This window comes from Petaurus breviceps, unplaced genomic scaffold (assembly GCF_028583685.1).
Source record: "Petaurus breviceps papuanus isolate PSGF00001 unplaced genomic scaffold, PetGlider_PUasm1.0 90808, whole genome shotgun sequence".
In the NCBI taxonomy this organism is placed as follows: Eukaryota; Metazoa; Chordata; class Mammalia; order Diprotodontia; family Petauridae; genus Petaurus; species Petaurus breviceps.
The window spans coordinates 17,799,873-17,825,460 of record NW_027187349.1 but is presented as its reverse complement, the minus strand read 5'-3'; the positions used below and the strand labels follow the sequence as shown (position 1 = coordinate 17,825,460).

General features: G+C 36.6%; 1 protein-coding gene and 1 long non-coding RNA gene across 4 annotated transcripts in view; both read right to left on the bottom strand.

The window, feature by feature from the left end:
• The window catches only part of MTF2 (metal response element binding transcription factor 2), a 61,137-nt gene that overhangs the window by 34,730 nt on the left and 819 nt on the right, over positions 1 to 25,588 (bottom strand). Inside the window, exons 2-6 of one of the 3 annotated variants that reach the window (XM_069070522.1) lie at positions 5,550 to 5,748; positions 5,340 to 5,421; positions 1,398 to 1,493; positions 865 to 965; positions 344 to 492 (exon numbers count right to left, since the gene is read on the bottom strand). In XM_069070522.1, the coding sequence (XP_068926623.1) occupies positions 344 to 492; positions 865 to 965; positions 1,398 to 1,493; positions 5,340 to 5,421; positions 5,550 to 5,748 (627 nt within the window). Of the gene's footprint in view, positions 1 to 343; positions 493 to 864; positions 966 to 1,397; positions 1,494 to 3,340; positions 3,443 to 5,339; positions 5,422 to 5,549; positions 5,749 to 25,588 lie in introns of those variants that run through there. The other 2 variants (XM_069070524.1, XM_069070525.1) reach the window with 2 other exon arrangements.
• Positions 17,690 to 25,427, bottom strand: LOC138147865 (uncharacterized). Its single transcript, XR_011164914.1, has 2 exons — positions 25,087 to 25,427; positions 17,690 to 17,809 (listed from the first exon to the last, which is right to left on the bottom strand). It is a non-coding gene; the product is annotated as an uncharacterized lncRNA (long non-coding RNA).

Here is a 25,588-nt window from a genome sequence, read left to right as displayed (position 1 = left end):
GCTTATAAAACATGATTAACCATTTCAACACCACCTGACAAGAGTAGTAAAATCTGATTTATAAAAAGTCCAGTTTGTTCCCAAATTCACACTAATATTTGCTTTTTACCCATCCTAATACTATCAGTTTCTAGAGGACCAATAACAATAAGGCTGACATTCATCAAAGAACAGGAGAACCAGGGCAATCTCAGAACAGAATGGGAGATGCAGCAGTAAATTTCTTCCCTAAAAGTTAGTTTATTAAGTCAATATTACTAGTATTTAGAAGTCCTCTTAAATTCACAATAAACAAGGATTTATGGACTGTTAAATAATTGAGTAGAAAATAATATCTACTTACTCTCCAGGGCCTCCACAGTAGCAGTAACACTGCTGAGCATTGGTTTTATGACCTGGATCCCATTCTAGATCTGCCACACTATAGGGTAAAGTCTGCTTCATGACTTGTAACGCTTTGGCATTTGGTCCTTTCTTAAGCGCACCACCCCTCTATATTGAATAAAAAAAAAAAAGACAGACAATTAACTAACAATGAAGGGTAAATTTTAAACACCATTTAAAAATCAATGACTTAGAATATGTCTCTAAAGTTTCCATTTTAAATTTTAGAACTATTAAAAATTTACCCTTGTTGCTTCTGTCATTTTGCATCACTAACTCAACTTCGGAATTGCTATCAACATTGGCAGTGTAGGTGAGTCTAGTAATCCTTATAAAACAAATTGTAAAGAGTACTTGTTTCTATATAGTTATAGTAATTCTTATTTCTCCACAAACGAGTTACATGTAAACAAAAATTAAAGTGGAAAAATTTGCAAATTTTACTTAGAGCCACAGGACAAAAATCTTAAAAAAACATACCTTTGTTGTTGTTGCAAAAACACATTGTCTACAGAGCCATTTTTCATCAGAGTCAATCACACTGGAATCAATATTAGGTGTATGGCACAACTGATGATACCCTAAATTTTGAAAAACAAATTAGATGTCCAAATATGGGCAAGCGATTCATCAAAATTTCAAGGACATATTTCAAAATAAAATTATCTTGCTTACAATCATTTAATATTCTTCAATAAAATAAAATGCTTTTCATTTTGCTGTAAAAGTATATGCCAAATCCCTCTTTAATTCTTAAAGAAGATAAACATAAGAATTCAGTTTCTTGCCAAAATATATTCCACTTTTCAGGAGTCAATAAATGCAATTATTACATTGAATTTATTCAAAGTAGTATTACATAATATTATGTAACATAAGTTACATGTAATGTGATATAAATAAGACCTCAAGTTATCCATGTATCAAAATATTTATTACATATATACAGAGAAATCTGTCTTAAGATAAGAAAAAAATTAACATTTTAATGAAATCCTATCCTACTTACTTACCTTGCCCACACTTATCACATATAACCATTTCATTAGGAGCTTCTGAATACTCTTCCTGACATATTGTACAGACCATTTCCCCACTTCCAGTGGCTCCTGAAGATAATTAAAAATATTTTTAATCAAGCAAAAAAAAACCCAAAACCAGTAAATACATTAAAAAGGCTTCATAAAAGTTATTTCCATGTACCAGAAAACAACTTGTAGTAAGAATGTTTTGTTGACAGAGCTAAGTAAATTCTCATTAATACTTAATGAAAACTTAAGAAAAATTGCAATTTTTTAAACCAAAGGATCTAATTATATCACACTACAGGTTAGAAAACTAAAGCCAAGACTTTCATACTTTCCTTGTTCTGCTACGAAGAATCAACTCCTAGTCTCACCTCTATGCCTTGCTCACATTGTTTCTTATGCCAAAAATATACTACTTTTTGACCTATTGATTTCCTACACGCCCTTTAAAGCCTTATTCAAATGCTTCCTCTTCTCCTAATTCTGTATCTTTTCCCATGGATCTCACATAGCACTTTAATTTGTGACTTTTTAATGTGCTTATGTAATATTATCTATATGTCATCTGTGTTTGTGCCCTATCTCCCTACTGGACTGTAGCCACGTAAGCTCAAAGAGAATACCAATTGTTGTTTTCCCTTTTATCTGCCCACCCAATGCCTAGCAGTCCTCTGCTCATATCAGAAACTTTACAAATGTCTGTTTTCATTTCCCTTAATCACTCTATACCTTCCAGGGAAAAGTCTGCCTAAACTCCAAAATTAATCACCAAACAAAATAGAAAATATCTAGGAGTATGTAGAGGAAAGATAGTCATAATGGCACTTGACCAGCATGAGCTCTTTACTGGATAAATAATCTCAACACAACCTTTTTAAGTCATCTAATTACTCTTTTAAGGTTTATGTTGGTATGAGAAAATTATTTGTGGAAACTTACACATTCATTCTCTATCCATTAAAATATCCATTTCTGGCACATGTAGTGAGTCTACTGCTTCATACCTTTTCTTTCTGGGGCTACTATGGACACTAGAACTTGAACCACAACTGCACACACAACCCTTTGTCATTTTGGTGGCAGCAATAGCAGTGCAGCTAGGCAGGGAAGAACCCTGGAACTGTCAGGGGATATTTCAAATATGGTCAAAGGGGCTCTATGACCTACACAGATCTTCCCTTTTTTTTTTGCCACTTGCTATCACCATGAAAACACTAGACAAATATGCTCTTTTACTGGAGGAGGGGAGTCACAGATCACAGGACCTAGTCAAGAAAGATCCACATTAGACAGGATTATCTGAGAGAAAAGTCATATGATAGTAGGTTTCTAGAGCAGTAGCTCTCTGAGGACTCCTTGGAGTTCCCCAAAACCCTTTAAAGGGGTCCACAAAGTCAAAATTCTTATAACAATGAGAAGACATTTTTTGCCTATTAGAGTGCTCTTCCTTTTTCCAATTATGCATCTATACCAGGCCAGATTTTCTTTATATACTTCAACCAAAACAATACACTTCCCAGACTGAATGCAAAAGTGGATATGAGAATCCAACTGTCTTCCATTAAACCAAATATTAAAAAGAATAGCAAAAAGCATGTAAAAAACAATGTTCCTCTTCTCAATAATTTTTGTTCTGTAAAATGTAATTTTTTTCATTAAAAATATGTTAACATGTAATGGATTTTTGGTTATTTTAAAATGAAATAATATTTTTAAAATAGGGTTTTAATTTCTAATACAGTAAATACTGATATAACCTATATAATAAGCAAAAAGTTATTTTAGGAAGGATCCCGAGACCAAAAAGTTTGAAAACCACTATTCTAAAATATTGAATCCCTGCTGTGAAAAGACAGTTCAAAAATCAAAATTTACAAATCAAAGTCTAAAAATTATTCTTTTGGGATTAGAGAGATGATTCAGCCTACTAAGGTCATTGTTGTTGGAGCCCTGCTGTCCCTTTAAATCCTTTGGCTTAGTCTGTTCTCACTGCCTCCTCAGTTCCATCTTCAAAGTATGCCACCATCCCTCTGAAAAGATTAATTATAGAATGGTTACTTCTTTAGAATTATTTAAGCTTTTGAGTATCTGAGAACTAAGTAATATAATTACACAGAATGTGACTGAACTCTTCTATTTTCTAGTTTTCTTCAATAACTTAACATGCATTTGTTAAACATCTAATATATACCATAACTGTGCTTGGTACACAGAAACCTTCCTTCCAAGAAACCAGGAAATGGAAAACTCTAGTAATTTACTATATAATTATGACTTGGGGCCCCAAAACAGAACTCAAAAGCTAAGTTTAGTTTTCTAATAAAGTAACCATTATTGTAAGGAAATTACTCCCTATAGTGCTGGTGGCTGAACTTTTAAAAGGGATAGTTGGAAAAGGCTCTGGAGCTGAGATAGCAGTAACAAATGTTTTAAACCAATCAACTTTAGACCCTCTACAGGGAGTATCTTCTATGGAAAGTACTTTAATAGAAGAAATCTCTATATTAGAGTTCTAAATAAACTAATAACTAATAGTCCCACTTCCATATTGCCTTTCTAGGTTGGACATAAATCCCTTTAGATTCCTTCCTGATTGGTTATCTGATATGGAAATCCAGAAATGGAGCTTCATTGGGCTATTAGTATACTTAGAATTTTGATACAGAGATTTTAAAATTCTTTTTGACATTAAAAGACTTTCCAGAGAGAATATATCCTGTAAAGGGCCCACACTTATCAGATTTAAAGGGCAGCTGTGAAAATAATGATCCCAACAACTTCCATGAAATAAGTATCTGCAATTATAATGTAAGTTAATGGGAATTCTTTTTTTTATTTATGTTATAATTAAAGCAAGGGATACCTGAATTTATTCTGACACCAATCCAAATCTAATTATTAACCTCATTAAGAGGTAACAAAAATAATAGTGCAGCAAGTTCTACCTTATTCTTATACATATTTTCTACTATAACACAGGTGAACTATTTATTTATGTGTATCTCAGAAAGTCCTAAATGTAACTTACAGGATTCATGCTGTTGTTGTTCAGTCACGTATGACTCTTTGTGACCCCACAGACCACAACATGCCAGGTTCTTCTATCCTCCACCATCTCTTCAAGTCTGTCCAAGTTCATGCTCATTGCTTCCATGACACCATCTATCCATCTCATCCTCTACTGTCCCCTTTTCCTTGTGCTTTCAATCTTTCCAAATCTTTCCACTGAGTCCTGTCTTTTCATTACGTGGCCAAAGCATCTGACCTTCCAATGGAACATAGGCTCATAACAGGCACTACAAATATCTATGAGAATTCTTAGAAGTATCCACTTTTTACCTAACAACATTTTTTCTTCTGTATGTCAATAATACTTCCAACTTCTACCATATGATGATTGTACTGACAAAGATCCAACTTTTTATGAGCCAAATGATCCCTCAAGCGCCAATGAGATATGTAACAGTATCTGGGACTAAGTTGATAATTTTTCCCCTTACTTTCTTAAAGATGATATGTTTATTTTAATACCCACATTCAAGAGGCAAAGACAATTTTAAAAAATCAAATTTCAATATAAATCACTTTCAAGAAAAATGACACCTGGGGTGGCCAGGTAGCACAGCGAGTAAGAGCACCAGCTCCAGTGTCGGGATGACCTGGGGATCGAATCTGGGCTCCGACACTTAGCACCTACCCAGAAACACCTGGCCCTGTAACCTTGAGCAAGTTACTTAACCCCAATTGCTTAGGGGCGGCCAGGTGGCTCAGCGACTAAGAGCACTGGCTCCAGTGTCGGGATGACCTGGGGATCAACTCTGGGCTCAGATACTTAGCACCACACCCAGAAATAACTGGCCATGTAACCTTGTAAAAGTTACTTAACCCCGATTGCTTAAAAAAAAGACAAAGAAAAATGACACCTGCCTGTTTGTATGTCCTTCCAGAGAACCCAGGATTTAGAACTATCTTCAAATATGATGAAGCAGCTCTGTTTTAATATGTTTATCTGTAACACAGAAGAATATTGAAGATGATCTTTCTAAAAGTGATAAATTATAACCATAAACTCAAAAACGAGGATATGATTTTGTTAAAATTTAAGTTGTGATAACAAAAGACTTTTAAATAACTTGCCTTTTTGATAGTTCCAAGATAAAATAAGCCATCTGACCATCTAGCTAGGACATCCTGACCTTCTTCAAATTTACATGCTGGCTTTTTGGCTTTCTGTCCATCCTGTAAAGACAGTTTGGTCAAGGATGTCGGGGTCTTTTGGTTTCGACGTAAAGGAGACCGCTTATGGACCAATGAATTACACGCCCCTGTAGAGTCTCTGTTTAGGAAATAGAAGCCATTAAAAAACAACAACAATAAATAACCACATCCTACATTCACAAAGTCCTCACAAAAATTCTCAGGCAAGCAGTGCAAGAATTATACTGATTTTATAGATGGAGAACCAGATTCAGTGAGGTTAAGTGACTTGTTCAGGGAGCACCTGGCTCATAAGTAGTGAAGCCAAAGTCAAATACAGGGCTCCTGACTGCCACCTTAGCGGTGTCTTTACTCTAGCTCCCTTGCAATGTATACTGTGGCAAAGCAGGCTGTCCCTAGTTGAACAATGCATACTATGCTCTTTGGACATTCTGTGTGAACTATGATTATACCATACTGCCTAAGGAAGAACATCTTTTATATAGTGTATCTTCTATGCATATTTGTACTAAGAAATGGATTTGAGATTTACAAATGGATCTGTCACAGACTCAACCACATAAATAAAACAAAACCTATCCAACCCAGCCCAGAAGTACTAATCCACAATTAGGTCCGGCATAATGATTAATAAAAATACTTGATACAGGAAATGGTAGTAAGAAACTCAGGGTCATGCCTGCTAACAAAGAGGTGAGGGAAAAAAGCAAGGTAGAACACTTCTTAATATTTGCCTAGCTGCCTTAGGTAGCTAGATGGCACAGCATTAAACAGCCTGCAGTGAGGAAGACCCGAGTTCACAGGTAACCTCGAATACGTACTAGCTGTGTGACCCTGAGCAAAGCAATTAATGCTGTTTGCCTCAGTTTCCTCAACTGTAAAATGAAGAGACTAGTAATAGCACCTATCTCCTAGGATTTTTGTGAGGCCCAAGTAAGTATTTGTAAATTACTTAGCATCATGCCTAGCACACAGCAGGCACTATATAAATGCTTGCTCCTTTCACCCTTCTCTTTTCCTTTCTACCCTCCATACACTAGGGTAAAGGTCAGCAATCATTCATTAATCACATATGGTCATTATGTATTTACTTTGGCCAGAATAGGCATAGGAAGAAGGATGGAGAGATAGCTGAGAAAGATATATATGCCAACTATCCTTTGTCCCTGAAAAGTCATAGGGGTATACAGGGAAAACAGTAAACAACACAGAGGACACTATCTATGTGGACAGTTGACAGCTGACAGAAATAACTGCAGATGGTTAAGTAGAGAGTCAGGAAAATTTGAGTTCAAATCCACCCCAGTTATTTGCGTGACTATGGGCAAATCATTCAATATCTACCTGTCTTAACCTTCTGGAGAAGGAAATGGCAAATCAATCTAGTACGTTTGCCAAGAAAACCTATAAGAAGGTTACTAAGAATCAAACAGGACCAATCTACTGAACAAAGTTGCATAGTAGAGGGGTTGGTCTGTAGTTAAGAATATCTGAGAATCTCAGGTATTTACTAGAGATATGATCCTGAGCGACACTTAACCTTTGTCTGCCATGGTTTCCCCAAATGTAAAATGGGATCATAATGGCACCTACCTCACAGTTTGTTTAGAGGATCAAATGAGCTATCTATAATAAGATATATAAGATATCAAATATAGATATCTGTGGAGCACTTGGCACAGTGCCCTGCACATAGTAAAGACTTAATAATAAAATGCTTGTTTCCTTTCCCCTGAACCTTCCTTCTGAAATACCAGATTCTGGCCTTAAAAGGGTATGTTTTAAAAAATATAAACATGCCTACGAAATTTAACACCTCATACAGTATCAGCTAATATCACAACAGGAATTGGCTAACAACCAGCTGAGAGTAAGAATGGGACACAGAAAGAGTTCTGGGAAGGGAAAGAAGAAATACTGATAGGGGATGTGGGGTAGGGACAAAACAAACTGGTCTTTCTCGTGATTTTGCCAAGAGATGGTACTGATTACACTCTCAAAATCATCTCTCATAAGAGAAACTGCTGATTCTTCTAGGCATCATGGACCATGAAACATTAATACAGACTTCATTTTAAAGTTTTATTGATTCCTTTCATTTTTTATATCATCATTTCCCAATACACTCCCTCTGCCCACCCCCAACTTTCTCTTGCAACAAAAAAATTAGTTAAGTAAAAACAATCAACAGAGTACACACAACACAACCATCTGTATCTACAGGGTCCTCCACCTCTCCAGCGAGCATTAACAGACAACATGGGTTCATTATAAAGAAGCAGGACAGTTTTAGAACTAACAAGCTGAATCTAATAAATATATATACGATGCTGTTGAATAAAGACTTCCCTTCCTCTTAGAGATTCTTTTTCCTTGGATTTTCTCTTACCTGCCTGACCAATCCTCAGTCTCCTTTGTTGGATCATTCTCCATGTCCTGCCCCCTATTCTATTTCTCTTGGTGATATTGTCAACTAAAATTCAATCATCAATATGCAAATAACTATCAAATCTCCATATCCAGCAATCATCTCTCTGGCGCTCTAGCTCCATTATCTCCAATGATCTACTTACTGTACAGCTCCATGCGGATGTCCGAAGCATCTCAAACTCGACATATTCAAAACTAAATTAACGTTTTTCTCCCAAAACCACCTACCAGCTTTGTAGCCAATCAATATTAAATCCTTGGAATCATCTTCAACTCTAACATTACCTTCAACCCCCAACCCTGGAAATCATAAAGACCTGCATTCAAATCTGACCTCAGACATTGTGTGACCATGGAAAAGTCACCTCATCTGTCTGCTTCAGCTCATCTGTAAAATGGGGACAAATGCACCTAACTCCAATTGTTGTAATGAAGAGAATGAGATAATATTTGTAAGGTGCTTTGCCAACCTTAAAGCACTATGTAAATGCTATTATTAGCTATACAGGGCCCTTCCTGGTTCACTAAGCTGTGAATACTCTTTTCCTCTCCATGAAATTATTTTATGTTTACTTTGCACATATCTTATACTTGCTTATCTGCATATATGCTATTTCTACTCAAGTCCCTTGTGAATGATAAAGTTCAATGGAACTTTGTCTTTGTATTCCCAGCACCTAGGGTAAGATCTGGTATATATCAGTATGCTTACTAAACAGACCGATGGCCACAAAGGGAAATAACTGATGAATTGATATCAGTAAGGAGAGAAGTCCCAAGTGAACTGCCCAAAGAGGTGTCCTCATGTCTATGCTGTTCATCCACTGAACTGGATGAAAGTACTGATAATCTGCCTATCAAACCTGTAGTTGATTAAAAGCCAAAAAGGATAGCAAACACACAGGAAGACAAGACATATCGAAAAAGTAAGAAGCTGAATTTAATATAATGTAATACTCGTGTGACACTATGCATGTAAAGTGCTTTGTAGAACTGAAAGTGCTATATAAGTGTCAGTTATAATTATTATCAATAACGATACGTATCACGTCCTAGACTTACATTCAAAGAATCAAATTCATGGGGCAGCTAGGTGGTGCAGTGAATAGAGCACCAGCCCTAGAGTCAGGAGGACCTGAGTTCAAATCCAGCCTCAAACACTTGACACACTTACTAGTTGTGTGACCTTGGGCAAGTCACTTAACCCCGAATGTCCTTTCTCCCCTCCAAAAAATAATTTTAAAAAAGTTAAATTCATTAGCACAGAACTGGGGAAGCATAGCTGGTAAGCAGTATGAAAAAGATCTGGTAGTTTTACTGGTCTGCAAGATCCATGAGTCAACATTATAGCATGAACAAAAAATGCTAATAAAATCTTAAGTTACATTAATAAAGTATCCAGAATGAGGGAGGTTTTACAATGCTATTGTACCATATCCTGGTCGGTCCATACTTAGAATACTTGTTCAATTAAAAGCACCACAGTTAAGGAAGGACACTAACAAACTAGACCATCCACTATTCAAAAGAGGATGAACAGAATGTTGAGGGGACTAAAAAACATATTACAGGATTAGGTATGAAAATTGGGAGTATTTAGCCTGCAGATGAGATTCTGGAGTGACATGACAGCTGTCTTAGAAATTCCATTTAGAATAACTACAAAATGTACAAAATACTTGGGAGTTTACCAACCAAGATATAAAAGAGAACTATATCAATACAATTGCAAAATACTGTTTATAGAAATAAAGACAGCCCTTAATAATTGAAGAACTATTAACTGCTGAAGGTTGGGCTGAGCCAAATGACAATACTATTTCAATTTATTTATTCAGTTACATACAAACTATCAAAAGGTTACTATATAAAACTAAAAAAATTAAAATAATTTGAATAAAAAGTAAAAAATGAAATAAAGAGATAAGAGAGGGACGGTTAGGTGGCTTAGTGAATAGATCTCTGGCCCTGGAGTCAGGAGGTCCTGAGTTCAAATGAAGCCTCAGACACATAACACAAAAAACTAGCCATGTGATCTTGGGCAAGTCACTTAACCCCAACTGCCCTACATTCCCCCTCCAAAAAAAAACAAAAAAACAGAGAGAGATAAGAGAAGGGACCTAGCTGTACCAGATCCTAAATTCTATTATAAAGCAATGATCATTAAACAATTTGATACTGGTCAAGAAACAGAGAGATCAATCTGTGAACATAAGTTCATAAAACACAAAAATAAATGAACTCAACAGTCTGGTAATATGATAAAACTAAAGAGTCAACTCTTAAGTAAAATCTTAAAAAAAACTGCTGAGAAAATGGACAGCAGTCTGGCAGAAACTGGGTTTAGAAGATCAACACTTCACACTATAACATAAGCTAAAAATGGATGTATGATCTAGATATAAAAAGTCACTTCGTAAACAGAGGAACAAAGAAAAAATTACCTTGCAGATCTGTGAATACAGAAAAGAGTTCAGAGAGGAATCAGAGAAAATAAATTGGATATATATGACTACATAAAACCACAAACTTTTTGCACAAATTCACCGCAGATATGATGATGAGCTGACTGATATACTCACTGTCAAATAGGGAGTTAGTGACAGAGAAAAGATCTGAACCCAAGTTCTGATTACAAATCCACTGCTGTTTCCCCCTGTAACACTTGGGACCTATGTTCCATAGGTTTTCTTCCATAAAATTGTTTTGATACATCACTTCTAAATAAGCAACTCATCTATTATACTCTCTTAATAAACAATAATGTAAAACTTTCTAATATAATAATTATACATGATAGCACAGCAAGTTCCCACTCTCTAGTGGGAGTCAAAGCCATTTAATAGAAAGGAAATGTGTTTTAAACATCAGTCATTTAGAACCAACCCGAAATAATGTATTTGACCCAAGTTCTATTGCTTATTTAAATTGGTTTATTCTCTAGGAATCATTACCTATACTGTTCACAAAGCAACATAGCTCAGGTCAGTTAGCTGAAGCCCCTCATTTTACAGATGAGGAAACTAAGGCTCAGAAACGTGAGATGACTTGCCTAGGATCACCTAGCTATTAAGTAGTAGACATAGGATTTGAACTCAGGTCCTCTGACTCTAAATCCAACACTTTATCCACTGTTCCATGCTGCACACTAAGAATTATTCTCAAATTTTCCCTTTCCCTTACTCTTTCTTCATATCCAAGCAGTTGTGGAATCACATGTCTTCAATCTCTCTCATCTTCAACCTTCTTTACTTATGTGGACATCCTAGTTCAGGCTTTCATGTTATCTCCCATTAGAAACCTGTCCTGATGCCCCACAGTTGTTACTGCATTCTTGTGTCTACAACAGCAGCAGTAGCTAGCATTTACATAGCACATTTAAGGTTTCAAATTACTTTACAAACATCTTGTTTTATCCTCATGTCTCTGGAAGGTAGATGCTATTATTCTCATTCTGAAGAACAGGAAACAGAGGCAACCACAAGTTAAGTGATTTGCCCAGAATCACACAGCCATTAAGTATCTGGGCAGCTAGGTGGGACAGTAGATAAAGTGCCAGGCCTGGAGTCAGGAAGACCTGAGTTCAAATCTAGCCTGAGATGCTACTTTTTATTTCCTTTTTAAAGGGGAGGAAGGGAAAGGGACAATACTGATATAGAATAGGCTTCAGTCATCACTGTAGTCTTCCCTTGCCCTAAGAATGTAATATTCATTCCTGAAAAAATCTTCTAGGTCCAAATCTTGGAAGATGAAAACATAAATACAATGAATGTTAGTGTGAAATTTTTTTTAAGTGTTCCTAAGCCCCCAAATTAAGACTTACTTGTGCCAAAACACCATTGAATCCCATTAAAATGGACACAATTACTTCAATAGTAATAATTCAGACTCCTGGTCAAGGGACTCACCTTCAATCACTGATAGCCCAGAACTCAATATAGGCCTCAAGTCTTTGGTCCCAAGGGATCTAAAAATTCTCCTGTGTTACTGGTTAAGTGTCATGGGAAATTATTGCCTCCCCCCTACTCCCACCCAGGCAGTTCTGAAACATATCCCTCCTTAGGGCAGGCTGACCTTCTATTACCCACATCTGCTCTCTAGGATCAGCTGAACCCAAGGTAACTCCACCCTTACCCCAACAAAAATTCCTCAAGTTTCTCCATGATGGGATGCCTATTCAAATATATTTGTATTAAATTTGTACCATTAACAGCAGTTCTGGCAACATCTATATATCTATACATTTTCCCCTTTTAAATGTAGATTAAAAATGGAGTGCCAAATCTTTGTTACCTTATACTTCATCAATAAGCATTATCATAATTACACTAAAAGGTAAAGCTTTTTTTTCTTTCCAAGGTCCTTAGTTTTTGTTTTGTTTTAAAACTACTTCCTTCATTTTAAAAGACATTATTAAGAGCTTAACTCAAGAACTAGGGTTCATTCAGCTGCTTATGAAGCAATGAAATTCAAAATGGTCTTGAGTAAATGTGAAGAAATATTTCCTAAGTTCAAGTAGGCATAGTAAGTGAAACTCATCAAGTTCTAACCTAAATGGGTTTATCTCAAGAGGTAACTGTGTAGACAAGCATAGAACTTAGGAGTTAGGAAGGGATGTGAATCCTGCCTCTGACATTTACTAACTGTGTGACTTTAAGCAAATCATTTAATCTCCCCGGGTCTCAGTTTCCTTATATGCAAAAAGAGGGGTTGGACCTGATGACCTGTAAGGTGACTTCTAGTTCTATATCTTTGATTCTATAAGTGTATTATTTTCTAAGTTCCATGAAGGAAGAAATTTTTTTTCTTTCAAACTACTTTTTTTTTTGCTTTTTGGAGGGTAACTGGGTTAAATGACTTGCCCCAAGTCACACAGCTAGTAAGTGTGTCACGTGTCTGAGGCCGGAATTGAACTCAGGTCCTCCTGACTCCAGGGCCGGTGCTCTATTCACTGCGCCACCTAGATGCCCCTAAAATACTTTTTAAATTAAATTTATTTTTAGTTTTCAACATTCACTTTTATAAGATTTTGAGTTCTAAAATTTCCCCCCTCCCTCAGATGGCATGTAAACTGATGCAAGCTACACATGTACAATCATATTAAATATATTTCCACATCAGTAATGTTGTGAAAGAAGAATCAGAAAAGGGAAAAACCACAAGAAAGAAAAAAGCAACAAAAGAGAGAAAATAGTATTCTTTGATCTTCATTCAGACCTCACAGTTCTTTGTGTATGCATTTTCCACCATGAGTCTTTTGGGATTGTCTTAGATCACTGCATTGCTGAGAAGAGCTAAGGTCTATCAAAGTTGGCCATTGCACGATGTGGCTATTACTATGTACAATGTTCTCCTGGTTCTGCTCACTCCACTCAGCATCAGTTCATGTAAGCCTTTTCCAGGTTTTTCTGAAATCCAGAAGGCATCATATCTTGTTTAATCTTTGTATCTCTCCCAATACCGAGAGCATAGTGCTTTCTTGCATTATATGTGTATGTATATATACATATACATACACACACACACATATATATAAATATATACACATAAATACACACACACATAATTTATAAGTGTTTGCTGAACTGGTGAGAAGGAATAAATTTTCTTCTCACCACTACTGCCTTTTACCCGTACCCTGTGCTGCCACCCCCCCCCATTCCTTCACCCCCAGCCCCTTTAGAACCTCACTACTACCACCTACCCTCAATTCTACTCCATTCATAGGCATCCAGAAAAGGTCTTGAGAATCTAGGAGAGTCCCAGATTCTTAATAACTGGCAGTTATGGTAAGGAGTCATTGGTTCCAACTGCTGGAGACCAGGGAAGTATTCTTGGCCTCTCAAATTGAAATACTATACATTTTCTCAAAGAAACATGGAAATGAATGGTTGTTAAGATCCCCATCCAATACTATAGTTTAGCTATACCAGAATCAAAGAGACCTTTCTGTTAAGTCTAGGATTGTAAGCATGGGAAAACTATATTAAAATTTTAAACTGCCTTACAAATGATTCTGGAAACAAAGTCTATTCATAAACTGTAGTCACAAAATTTAAATATTAGCAACTTATAAATGAAATGTATGCATACAGTTTCAATTAAGATAGCCAATTAACCAGAATATTCCATTCATAAATTAATTTAGGTAAAGAATAAGAATTTAAGGGGCGGCCAGGTAGCAGAATGAGTAAGAGCACCAGCTCCAGTGTCGGGATGACCTGGAGATCGAATCCCGGGCTCAGACACTCAGCACCACACCCAGAAATAACTGGCCGTGTAACCTTGAGCAAGTTACTTAGCCCCAATTGCTAAAAAAAAGAAGAATTTATTCTTCTTTACAACATGACTAATGTGGAAATGTTTAGTATGGTTGTTACATGTATAGCCTATATTGGATTGCTTGCCATCTTGGGAAAGAGAGGAAGTGAGAAAACTTAAAACTCAAAATCTTATTAAAGTAAATGCTGAAAACTAAAACCAAATAAATAGAAAAAAAAAAGAATAAGTTATTCTTTACAAAAAGAGATAAATCAATTTAAGTTTGACGTAAACCATTTGTTGTTTAGTCATGTCCAACTCCCCGTGACCCCCATTTGGGGTTTTCTTGGCAAAGATACTGGAGTAGTTTGCCATTTCCTTCTCCAGCTCATTTTTACAGATGAAGAGACTGAGGCAAACAGGGTTATGTGATTTGCTCAGGGTCTGAGGACAGATTTGAACTCAGGGAGAAGACTCTTTCTGATTCCAGGTCTGGCACTCTATCCGCTATACCTAGCTACCAATGTAAACCTTACCCTCCTTTAAATCCTGATATATCATAATGGCAGAGCAGTACCTATGTTTTCTCACATCAGATTTGTTCATTTATATTGTCCTCATTGTGTTCAGTCCTTGATGAGTTAAGCTAAACATAGTTCTTAATAAAAGTAAGATTTCTTTTCACTTTGAAAGTGAACTTCAGCTTTGGGCTAAAACCCAAGCCAGACATAAATTCTACCCAGTGCAGCTACATTTCCCTCTCCAACATATCAGACTTGAGTCTCACAGGGTCAAAAACAGCATGGGAACGGTCCGTTTATCAAGCAATGACTGGGTTATTTTCAGTTCCAATTCCAGTGGCTTTCATTCATTCAGAAGTTACATGTAACTTTGGAGTGCTTAAAATTCATTAAAAAAAAGTGACAGTAAGCACAGATAATGTACCATTATTTTATAAAAAGTAGTTTTTAAATGATACTTTTGTTTAAAATTGTTGCCACAAAAACTTCCAACCCTATAAACACATTGTTTTTAATTAAAAAAAAAAAAACCTTGCCACAATTAAAACATGTTGTATGAAGAAAATAATGAACATCCAATAAGAAGGCTACATACACATCATATTTTACATTTACCAGGATCACTTAGATATTGCTGGGAACAAAAAGACAAATTCTAAAAGAAGAAATATGTAGATCAAGTCAACAAAAATTTATTAAGCCCTTACTCTGCGTCAGGCATTGTGATAAGCACTATGGATACAAAAAAGGCAAAAACAGTCCCTGTGCTCCAGGAACTTATAATCTAACGGAGGCAGAATATGGAAAACAACTATGTAAGTATAATATACAAAATATAAAATTTGAGGTAATCTCAGAGAGAAGGCACTAGCATTGAGGAAGACCTTGAAAGTCTTCTTACAGATGATGGGATTTTAGCTGGGGCTTAAAGAGGGAAGGAAGCCAAGAGATAGAGAAGACAGAACAAATTCCAGGCATGGGGACAGTAAATGAGAAGGCAGAGTTGGGAGACGGAAGTGTCAAGCAACAAGGCCAGTGACACCGTAGACTATCTAAAGAGGAGTGAAGGGTAAGATGGAAAACTAAAAAAGAACCAAGTTATAACGAGCTAATAGAGGATTTAACATTTGATTCTGGAAGAATAAGGAGCCACTGTACTACTGTGGAGTCACAACTCCCTATTATTAAGTAGTGAGTGATACAGTCAGGAATGCACTTCAAGATCACTTTAGTAGTTGAAGTGGAAGATGAATCAGAGTAGGGAGACACTCATGGCAGGGATACCAACTAGTAAGCAACTGCAATAATCCTGGCATGAGATGATGAGGACCTGAACCAGGTTTGGTGGCAAAGTCAGAGGACAGAAGGAAGCAAAGGAAGCATATACAAGAGACACTGAAAGTAGAACTGAACTTGAACTTGCCAACAGTATGGAATGGCAATGGTGGTAGTGTGAAAGAGATTTAAGTAGAGGATGATGCATAGGGCCAAAGCCTCAGTGACTTGGATATTGGTAAAGGAAAAAGGTAAGGTTTTGAGGGAAAGATAATGAATTCAATTGCAACCTTCTTAGCTATATGTAATATGAATAGACCCGAAGAACCTCTGCAAGGTTTTATATGTGCTATACTGTCTCAAAGGCTATTATATAGCACACTTTGAACACAAGATCCAACAGTAAAAGTATAAAAATACACTAGTAAATTTTGAATCAACCTTTACAGAAAAAAAATGATAAAGTATTACATAAAACTACTGACTTAAAATTATGTTTTACACTCAAAACCCATTTATTTTAAAAATTCTCATTATATACAAGTACTCTAAATGTATAAAAGTTTCAGGGTGTTGAGTCATTAAAGGTATACTGCTAAATACTGAATGGTATAACAAAAACGTAAGAGAATTAAAAGACATAGTAAGTTAAACCTTAATATCAACAATTAGAACTATAATCAAATAAATTATCTGTATGAACAGAGTGGTAAAGATAAACCTGTCCAAAGAATTAGAAGAAAAGCACACACAACCCGTCCAAGCTCACATCTCTCCAGTAGTGAATAATGTGTGCATTCTACCACAAAGAACCATCAAAAATTGGTCAAAATTGATTTACATAACTGGAAATTTGGCAACAGCTTATCAATGAACACTGCAGTGATGATATACAATCAGTTGATTATCACTGTTTCAACCTAATATAAGTAAAACTGTATAAGTTGTTTTTTAAAAGCTTTTTAAAAAACAAATACGCATGGGTGCAGCTAGGTAGTGCAGGAATAGAGCACTGGCCCTGGAGTCAGGAGGACCCAAGAACAAATGCGGCCTCAGACACGTGACACATGTGCTAGCTGTGTGAGAAAATTTAATAAGAAAAGTTATTAATTTTTTAAACAATAAGTCTTATATTATTGAGTACCATTAGCCATCAGGCATTTCTTGAGAAATAAGTTTTAAAATAATTTTCAATTTTTACAGAATTTGACTCTAAAATTAAAGTTTCCATCACTACAAAATTTAACAACTGCTACAGTATTTATCTTTTTGAAACTACATGTATATTCCTAACCCTTTTTCACTGGCAGTAAGTATAATTAAGTTATATTCCTCAAGCATTTATCAGCTTTGAGGCCAGGGAAGTAGGCCCAAGATTGTGCTGGATTGTCAAGGAAAGCCAACTGAGGGTTAAAAAAATTTCCTAAGTTGATCAAAACAAATAATTCCCAAGTAGATAATTGAGAGTTGTGTGCATGTATTCAAGCCCAGACACTTTAAGTATGTAAAGATCCAAACAATATTCTAAACCTGATAATCACAAGTTTTGTCAGACAAAAATAAGTAAATGAATTGGTTGAAAACTTCAGAGGTATTTATTACAATCCTGATGACAATAGAAAAAAAAAAAAAGATGAACCACCCTGTCATTTCTGGCAAGACACTGCATCCATTCCAAGATGCAACTGGGAGCTAAAAAAAAAAAGAGATGAGCTTAGTTTTAGATAATACTGAGATCAATGAACAGAACTTAGTAATAATACACCTACCACTGTAAGTTTGCAAAGCACTTCCCCAGCTCATGTTACCTTCACAACTATTTGAAGTAGGTAGGAAAAATTATTACCCCAACTGACAAGGAAGGAAACTAAGACAAAAAGAGATCAAATGACTTGTCCCAATTTCCAAGATCCAATGACTAATGAGCAACAAAATCAGAATCAGAAACAAGTCTGCTAATTCCTATGTGATACTCTTTTTGACCTTAAATTCAGAAAAGTAAGAAAGATTTCTACTGTTTTCAGGTCTTCCAAGTCAGCTCCTCACACTTTGGTTCTCAAAATATTAGACATAAGCAGTATTATTTTTAGTCTACGACGTGAAATCCTGTCATATCCCATGGTGTACCTAGGGCTTCTACTGGACTATGTCACCTACAGCCTAAGCTTTGGTATTTTCGCCAAAGGGTTTCTCCAGATCCAGTGCAAACAGATTTCTTTTGGTAAAGCTGGATACTGGATACTTCTAGGCCTGATCTAAATTGGTTCCACAGCATCCTACACTATATGTAGTTTAGGGAACAGATCCAAAGTAGTTTAAAGATAGAGACAGAAAAGTCTCTAATGAACTATTTCAGAGCTCTGAATTTTCAAAGCCCCTTTCAGATGATTTCACAAGCAATTCACAAACAACCCTTCAAATACCAATGAGAAGGTAAGAAATTAAAGTTCTATGAAACTGCAACTCCCATAATCATAATTGTAGTGTGGGGGTTTTTTTCAAGTGTATGCCTTTTTTCTACTACAAAAACTATAAGCTTCCGGGGTGGCCAGGTGGCGCAGTGAGTAAGAACACCGGCCCCCCAGAGTTAGGAGACCCAGGATTTGGTTCTGGCCTCAGATATTTAACACCCACACAAAATAACTGGCCGCGTAATCTTGAGCAAGTTACTTAACCCCAATTGCTTTAAAAAGCAACAACAACAAAAAAAAACTATAAGCTTCTAAGAGGCAGGAGCTATATTTTATTTATCTCCCACACTTTTTCAACATCATATGTATTTATTTGCTAATGATAATGAGAGTTTATATCATTAAAACTGAGAACAATATGTTTTGAAAGAGAATCTGATAGATTTTTAAGGCTGAAAGACATAGGGTCAGGGACTAACCTATGATTTCTAACTCCCTCTACCAAGCAAGTTGGCACCTTATCTCCAATTTGTAATCTTAGGAGCTATTAGAGCATTTGAGAAATTAAGTGATCTGCATAGAGTCACACAGCTGGTGTGTGTCAAATGCAGATACAGATCTGAATGACTCAGGTTGACTTTCTATTCAATATGCCATACTACTCCTAGAGGGTTGAAAAAGCACAAGATTTGGAATCAGAGAACCTAGGTCAAATCCTCAATTCTTTGACCTGTGACCTTGGACAAGTCACTTAACTTCTCTGGGTCTATTTCCTCATTTGTAAAAAGTAAGTTGGGCTAAAATTATGATCTGTATGTACACTTTCAACTCTAAATCTCTGATTCTCCTGATTGGAGATTGCCTCTCCCAGAGTACCATTTCAGGGAGCACCATTTCAGGGCTTCTTTTAAGTCTTAACTAAAGCTCATCTACAGGAATTCTTTTCCAGCTCTTTAAATTCTCGTGCCTTCCCTCTGGTAATTATTTCCTATTTACCTGGTATATAGCTTGCTTGTACATATTTGTTTGTTGTCTTCTTCTTAAGACTGTGAGCTACATGAGGGTATGAATTGTCTTTTGCCTCTTTTCTGTATCCCCAGCACACAGCCCACTTGGCACAAAGTGCTTAATAAATGTTTATTACTTCCTCCTCTATAACCACCTCCTCCACACCAATAACCTGGCTCCTACCCTGTCTTTTCTTTCCTCTATCTCCCACCCCCTTCAATTTTGGAAGAATGATCATAACCATATAAACTCTGCCATTGTTTCTGGATGGCATGCGACAGTCTATTTCCCTATGATCCCATTCACCATTCCTGAAACTTTCAGGATCAAGTGCCCCTCCCTGGCCAGAAGAGTCTATGCATATGTATAGCTTTGCCTTCAAGACAAAAGCTACCATTCCTTTTCTATTTGTATTCTTAGAACTTAACACAGTGCTTAGCATAGCCTAATAAATGCTTTTTCAATGTATTGATCAGTTGTCCTGACTTTTCTTTTTCCCTCAAAAATAAATACTATTTGTTAAACAGAATGCCTCTCTAGGAGGGAAAGGGGGATATACATAGGATACTATGGTAATGTTAAAAAACAGAAAGTATCAATAAAATTACAGAATCTGAAAGCATGCTACATATCTTCTAGTCTGACCTACGCAATTTAGGAATACCCCCACATAACAACCCCCTGAAAGATTAGTTGCTCCAGAATATTTCCAATAGCAAGGCACTAACTCCCTTAAATGGCAACTTATTACATTTGTTGGGACAGCTATGAGAACGGAGTAAGACAGAACAAAATAGTTTATTCACCCTGGTTTAAGCAAACTATGGCCACTACTACTCCAGTAGATACCTTTCTCATGTTCCTCCTTAACTTCTTTGGCTTAAAAAAGCAATTCTGAAGGATTAGATTACTATTTCCTCAAACTAAGTAGCAGCAAGTGGCTCATTTGGAGAAAGAATCAAGAGGCAAACTTTTAACCTTTCTTCTACTAAATGACAGAAGGTTGACAAACTCATTAATTTTTCTGTGCCTGACTCTATCAACCTCTGCTCCTTTGAACTTCTTAAATTCTTAACCTCGGCAATATTTGGACTGTTACTCAATTTTTCTAATCAAAATATGTTTGCTACCGGGATGGCTAGGTGGTGTAGTGAATAGAGTACTGGTCCTGCAGTCAGGAGGACCTAAATTCAAATCAGGCCTCAGACACTTAACACTTACTAGCAGTGTGACCTTGGGCAAGTCACTTAACCCCAATTGCCCTGCCCTCTTCCCCTCTAAAAAGCACAAAAAAAGTTTGCTACCTTCATCAATCATATAAAGGAACTCCTCTATAACAGACATTTGTCACATAACATACTTTGTTAACAGACAAAATCAAACAAGTATTTATTGAGTGCCTACCATTTTCTATGTTAAACACTGAAGACACAAAAATAAATATGACATGGACCCTGTCCTCAAGAAACTTACACTATTAACAAGTCATGTATGTGGGTGCACTAACAAGCACACATGCACTCCTGCCTCAAAAAAAACTTAAAACTCTACTAGCTTTTGTAGACTCCTATTATATGCAAGGTAATTAAATCTTTTTTGAGAAGGAGATAATGGCTGTGGTAGAAGGGGAAAAATTCAGAAAGACTTCATGTAGATGGAACTTGAATTGCATCTTAAAGAAAACCGGGGATGCTAAGAGGCATATGGGAGAAGGGAACATATTTTAAACCTGAAGGACAGTCACTAAATCTGAAATGGAATACTATTTATTAGGAACTATTTACTAGTAGGGAGGTCAGCTTTGCCCAAAGGATGGAATGCATGAGGGGGAAATCAGTTAAGAAACATTTCTTAGTGAGTACTATGTGCCAGATATTGCATTAAGTTCATAGTATAATGGAAAAGATATCACGAAAACAACTATGTACAAAGATACATATAGGATAAACTGGAGATAATCAACAAAGTGAAGTCACTAGAATTAAGAGGGATTGGGTAAATATTTCCTGTAAAAAGGTGAAATTTTAGCTTAGACTTAAAAATGAAAGTCAGAAAGCAGAGGCGAGGAAAAGCAATCCAGACACAGGGAAACAACCAGTGAAAATACTCAGTTTAGATATGTCACATTCATGCAACAAGGAAGCTAGTGTCACTGGATGTTAGAAGTGGGGTGGGGTTGGGTGATATAAGGTATAAGACTGGAAAGATATGGGGGAGAGGGTCAATTATGAAAAATTTTGAATGCCAAACAAAGAATTTTATAATTGATCCTGGGGGTGATAGGGAGCCAATGGAATTTCATGAATAGAGGGTGGTAAGGGTGGTGGAGGGGAAAGCTGATATGGTCAGACCTGGATTTTAGAAAAATCACCGATAGTTGAGGATGTACTCAAAATAGGCAGGAATGCCAACCAGCAGGCTATTGCAGTAATCCAGGAATACAGTGAAGGCCTGCCAGTGACAGAGGAGAAAAGGAAGCATATGTGAGATGCTGTAAAATCATAAGACCCATAGGCCTTGACAACAGACTGGATCTGGGCAGGTAAATGTGAGGAATTGAGGATGAGGTTGTAAACCTAGATGGACTAGGAAGATGATAGTGTCTTTAAATGTAACAGGGAAGTAAAGGAATGGGGGGAGGGGAGATAATGAATTCCGTTTTGGACATGTTTAGTTTGAGATATCGAATAGGCAGTTTGAAATATAGCACTGGAGGTCATCAGAGATGTTGGATATGTAGATATGAGAATCATCAACATAGAAATGACAATTGAATCCATGGGGAAAACAAGAAGTAAAATAGGATAGAGAAGAAAAGAGGGCCCAGGACAGAACCTTGGGGGACATGCTTGTGACTGATTGAAGATCCAGCAAATGAAACTCTGAAGGAACAGGAAGGCTGATGGGAGAAAAAAAAGAGAGAACAGACTCACCAAAAAGCCTCAAAAACAAAAACAAACAAAAACCAGAGAGTACAAAGGAGAAAATGGTGATGAACAGTGTAAAGCTGGAGAGGTTTCTGAGTGAGGGAAAATCTTGAAGTGACAAAGGGGAACAAGAAGTATTCCAACTCCCCAACCTCTGGGAAGGGGGAGGGGGAATGAGTTAAAGTGAAGCCAAGGCTGGAAAACAGAGATCAGGGAGGTTGCACCATGAAGAGAGGTTCAGGTCTCAATAAGAGTCAGAAGATGGAAGAAATGGGAAAGGAAAAGATTTAAAATGAAAAAAAACTTGTTGCCTACATAGCAGGCATTATAGAAAGCACAGTGGAATGGGTAGACAGTATCAGAAGGGGATCATTGGTGGGTAGAGAAGGGTGGGGAGTGGGGGGGGGGCGCGGAAGAGGAGGGTGAATGGGATAGGATTGGTTTAAGGGTAATGGGAATAAGTGATCAGAGGTCTGAATGATGTGACATAGGAATTCAGAATCACTGGAATGGGGAAGATATGACCAAATAAGAGTTTGTTCATTCTTAAGGAATGAGTTCCGGGTAGATTTTCATAGTCCAAAGGGGTTTGGCCTTGGGGTGGATTTCTCTCAGGACCTGTCAGGAGAGGGTACAACAGGCTGGAAACAGCAGAAAGAAACAAGGTTGGTGGCAGTGCTTTAAATTACAGAGGAATTTACATTCGACTTGTTATTTTATTTTCAAAGTAATGGATGGCCATTAAAGTTTACTGAGTATATAAAGGAGAATGGTGCTTCAGGAAAATCACTAGGCCTCCTAGGCCTTGTAGGACTCCTGTCACTACAAGTCTCTTTATAGCCATGATTTTCAAGTTGATAGCAGTACTAGTTTTGGGAAACGAAATAAAAAAGAAAAATCTCTTGAAATGAAAAATCAAACCTGAAATCTTTTTCTGCCAATGGAAAAATCTCATACCAGATCTTACAAGAAGCTTTCTACTGGTCCCGAAATATCTACCCTGATAGTCTATTGTTAATCTTTATAGATATAATAGAAGACACAGAATATGGGAAGGATAGAAAATGTCTAATTAAAAAACATTAAATGAATTTTCTATATGTATCAAGTCCACAGAGAAATCTTTCTTCAATAGTACATTCCAGTAATTTTTATACTGTATTTTATTTTAATAAATTATCTATCCTAAAAACAAGTAAAAGGAAACTCATAAAAATATTACTTTGAGAGGAGGTATTCTAGATTAGTGAAACAAAGTTAGTTATAATTTTCAGAAGGTCCTATTCCCAGCAACACCATTAGCTAGCTAAAGACTGTGACAAAGTCAATTTCTCAAAATTTCAATTTCTCTGTTAAATCGGGTTATCATTATCTGTTCCCTTTCTAACTCAAATGAAAGTTGTATGGTCAGACCACATGAAATCATATCTATGAAACCCTGTCCTAAACATTAAAAAGGCAGTCCTTTCAGTCCACAAATATTTGGTCGGGTACATTATCTACAAGACACCATGAGGGAATAAAAAATATAAACAGTAATTCTTGGAGGAGGGGGAGGAGCTATGTGGTTTCTGATATATTAACTTAATGAAGGCTGTCAAGGTTATCTAGTTTTCCAAACCTGTAAAATAAGTGAGCCGAACTAGATGGTGCATCTGAGGTCCCCATTGGCTCTACAATTTTAGATCTGGGTCTATACAGACATGGTTGAAAGTGTGCAGGGTGAGAAGGGGAAGTGTTTAGATCTGTGATTTTATTGGTACTGGTACTTTCAATGAAGAAACTCCCTCTACCCAAAACATCTGCAACCATTTTGCAACTTAGTATTAAGTTTCTAGGATCACTGAGAGGTTAAGTGACTTGTCCAGGGTAACACAGTCAGTATGTATCAGAAGCAGGATTAGGACAAGTTTACATTACTAATTTTCTTTAATATTAAAAGCATTTAAGAACATAAGTCAAGAAGCAAGTGAATAACCAAATGAAGTATTTTAGGTAGCTTTTAGTATTTTGAAAAAACCTTCTGAAGACAAATCATTAAATTTAACTTTAAATATTTTTACTATTTAAGATTCTGAAATTTTTACCTTGCATTGTTTTTCAAGCTATCATTTCAAGCACAATGCAAACACCGTTCCACGTCTCAAACAAAGAACAGAATATTTTATATTCAGAAATATAAAACTGTTTTCTGTCTACAACTACAAGGTTCTTAAAGCTGTCACTTAAAATGGTTCCCTTTAAAGAACCTTTTAAAAAAGTACACAGTATATAATGTACATTTTATTGGAACCAAAATAGATATTTTAAATGTTTTTGGTTTTTTTGTAATCTGCTAAACAAAGTATACGGAGCTAGCAATAAAAACATGAAAATTAAAACCAGAGTGTAAACAAGCTAAACAAGAAGGTCACACGGAATCAATCTAAAGGGAAAAGCTTCTGCTACTACTAAAGGATGTGGAATAAAGTAATATTAGACAATATTTACATATTTCTAGCCATGTACTGACCTCACATTTTGTGCTCCACTGTCTAATGCATAAGAATACTCTATTTTCCGGTTTAGTCAGATGATCTCTAAATGGAGTATCCAAATCGAAATTTCTCATACCCATACATACCGGTCCTTTCCATTGTTCCGAACTCATTCTTCTAATTACCCCCAATATTCCCGAATGCCCACTTCCAACCGCAAAAGCCAAATTTCCTGATCAAGAACACTTGACTGGAAACCAAGAGACCTGAGGTTTCATTGCCTGGTTCTGCCAATGATTTACCTGAGGATTTGGGATTTATGGCTGAAAATTTTAAAATAGTTTACATCCTCCGTTGTAAAACAACTACAACAACAAAAAAAACCCACCCCCGAACCCCATCTGGGCAGTTAGGCACCATTTCTGCCTACCGAGAAAGTACGGAAAAGCAGGTTTAAGGAAATCAAGTTAAGGAAACTCCAGAAGTTCTGTCCTTTTCCCCACTTAGTCGGGGGTCCTTCCCTCCCCCTCCACCTCCCCCGCCCGGTTCCTCTAAGACCTAACTGCTTTTGCCCCATCCCCGTTAGTCTTTGCTGCCTGCCCTCCCCCACCTCCAACACCCCAATTCTTTCTTCTTCCTCTTCTCTTC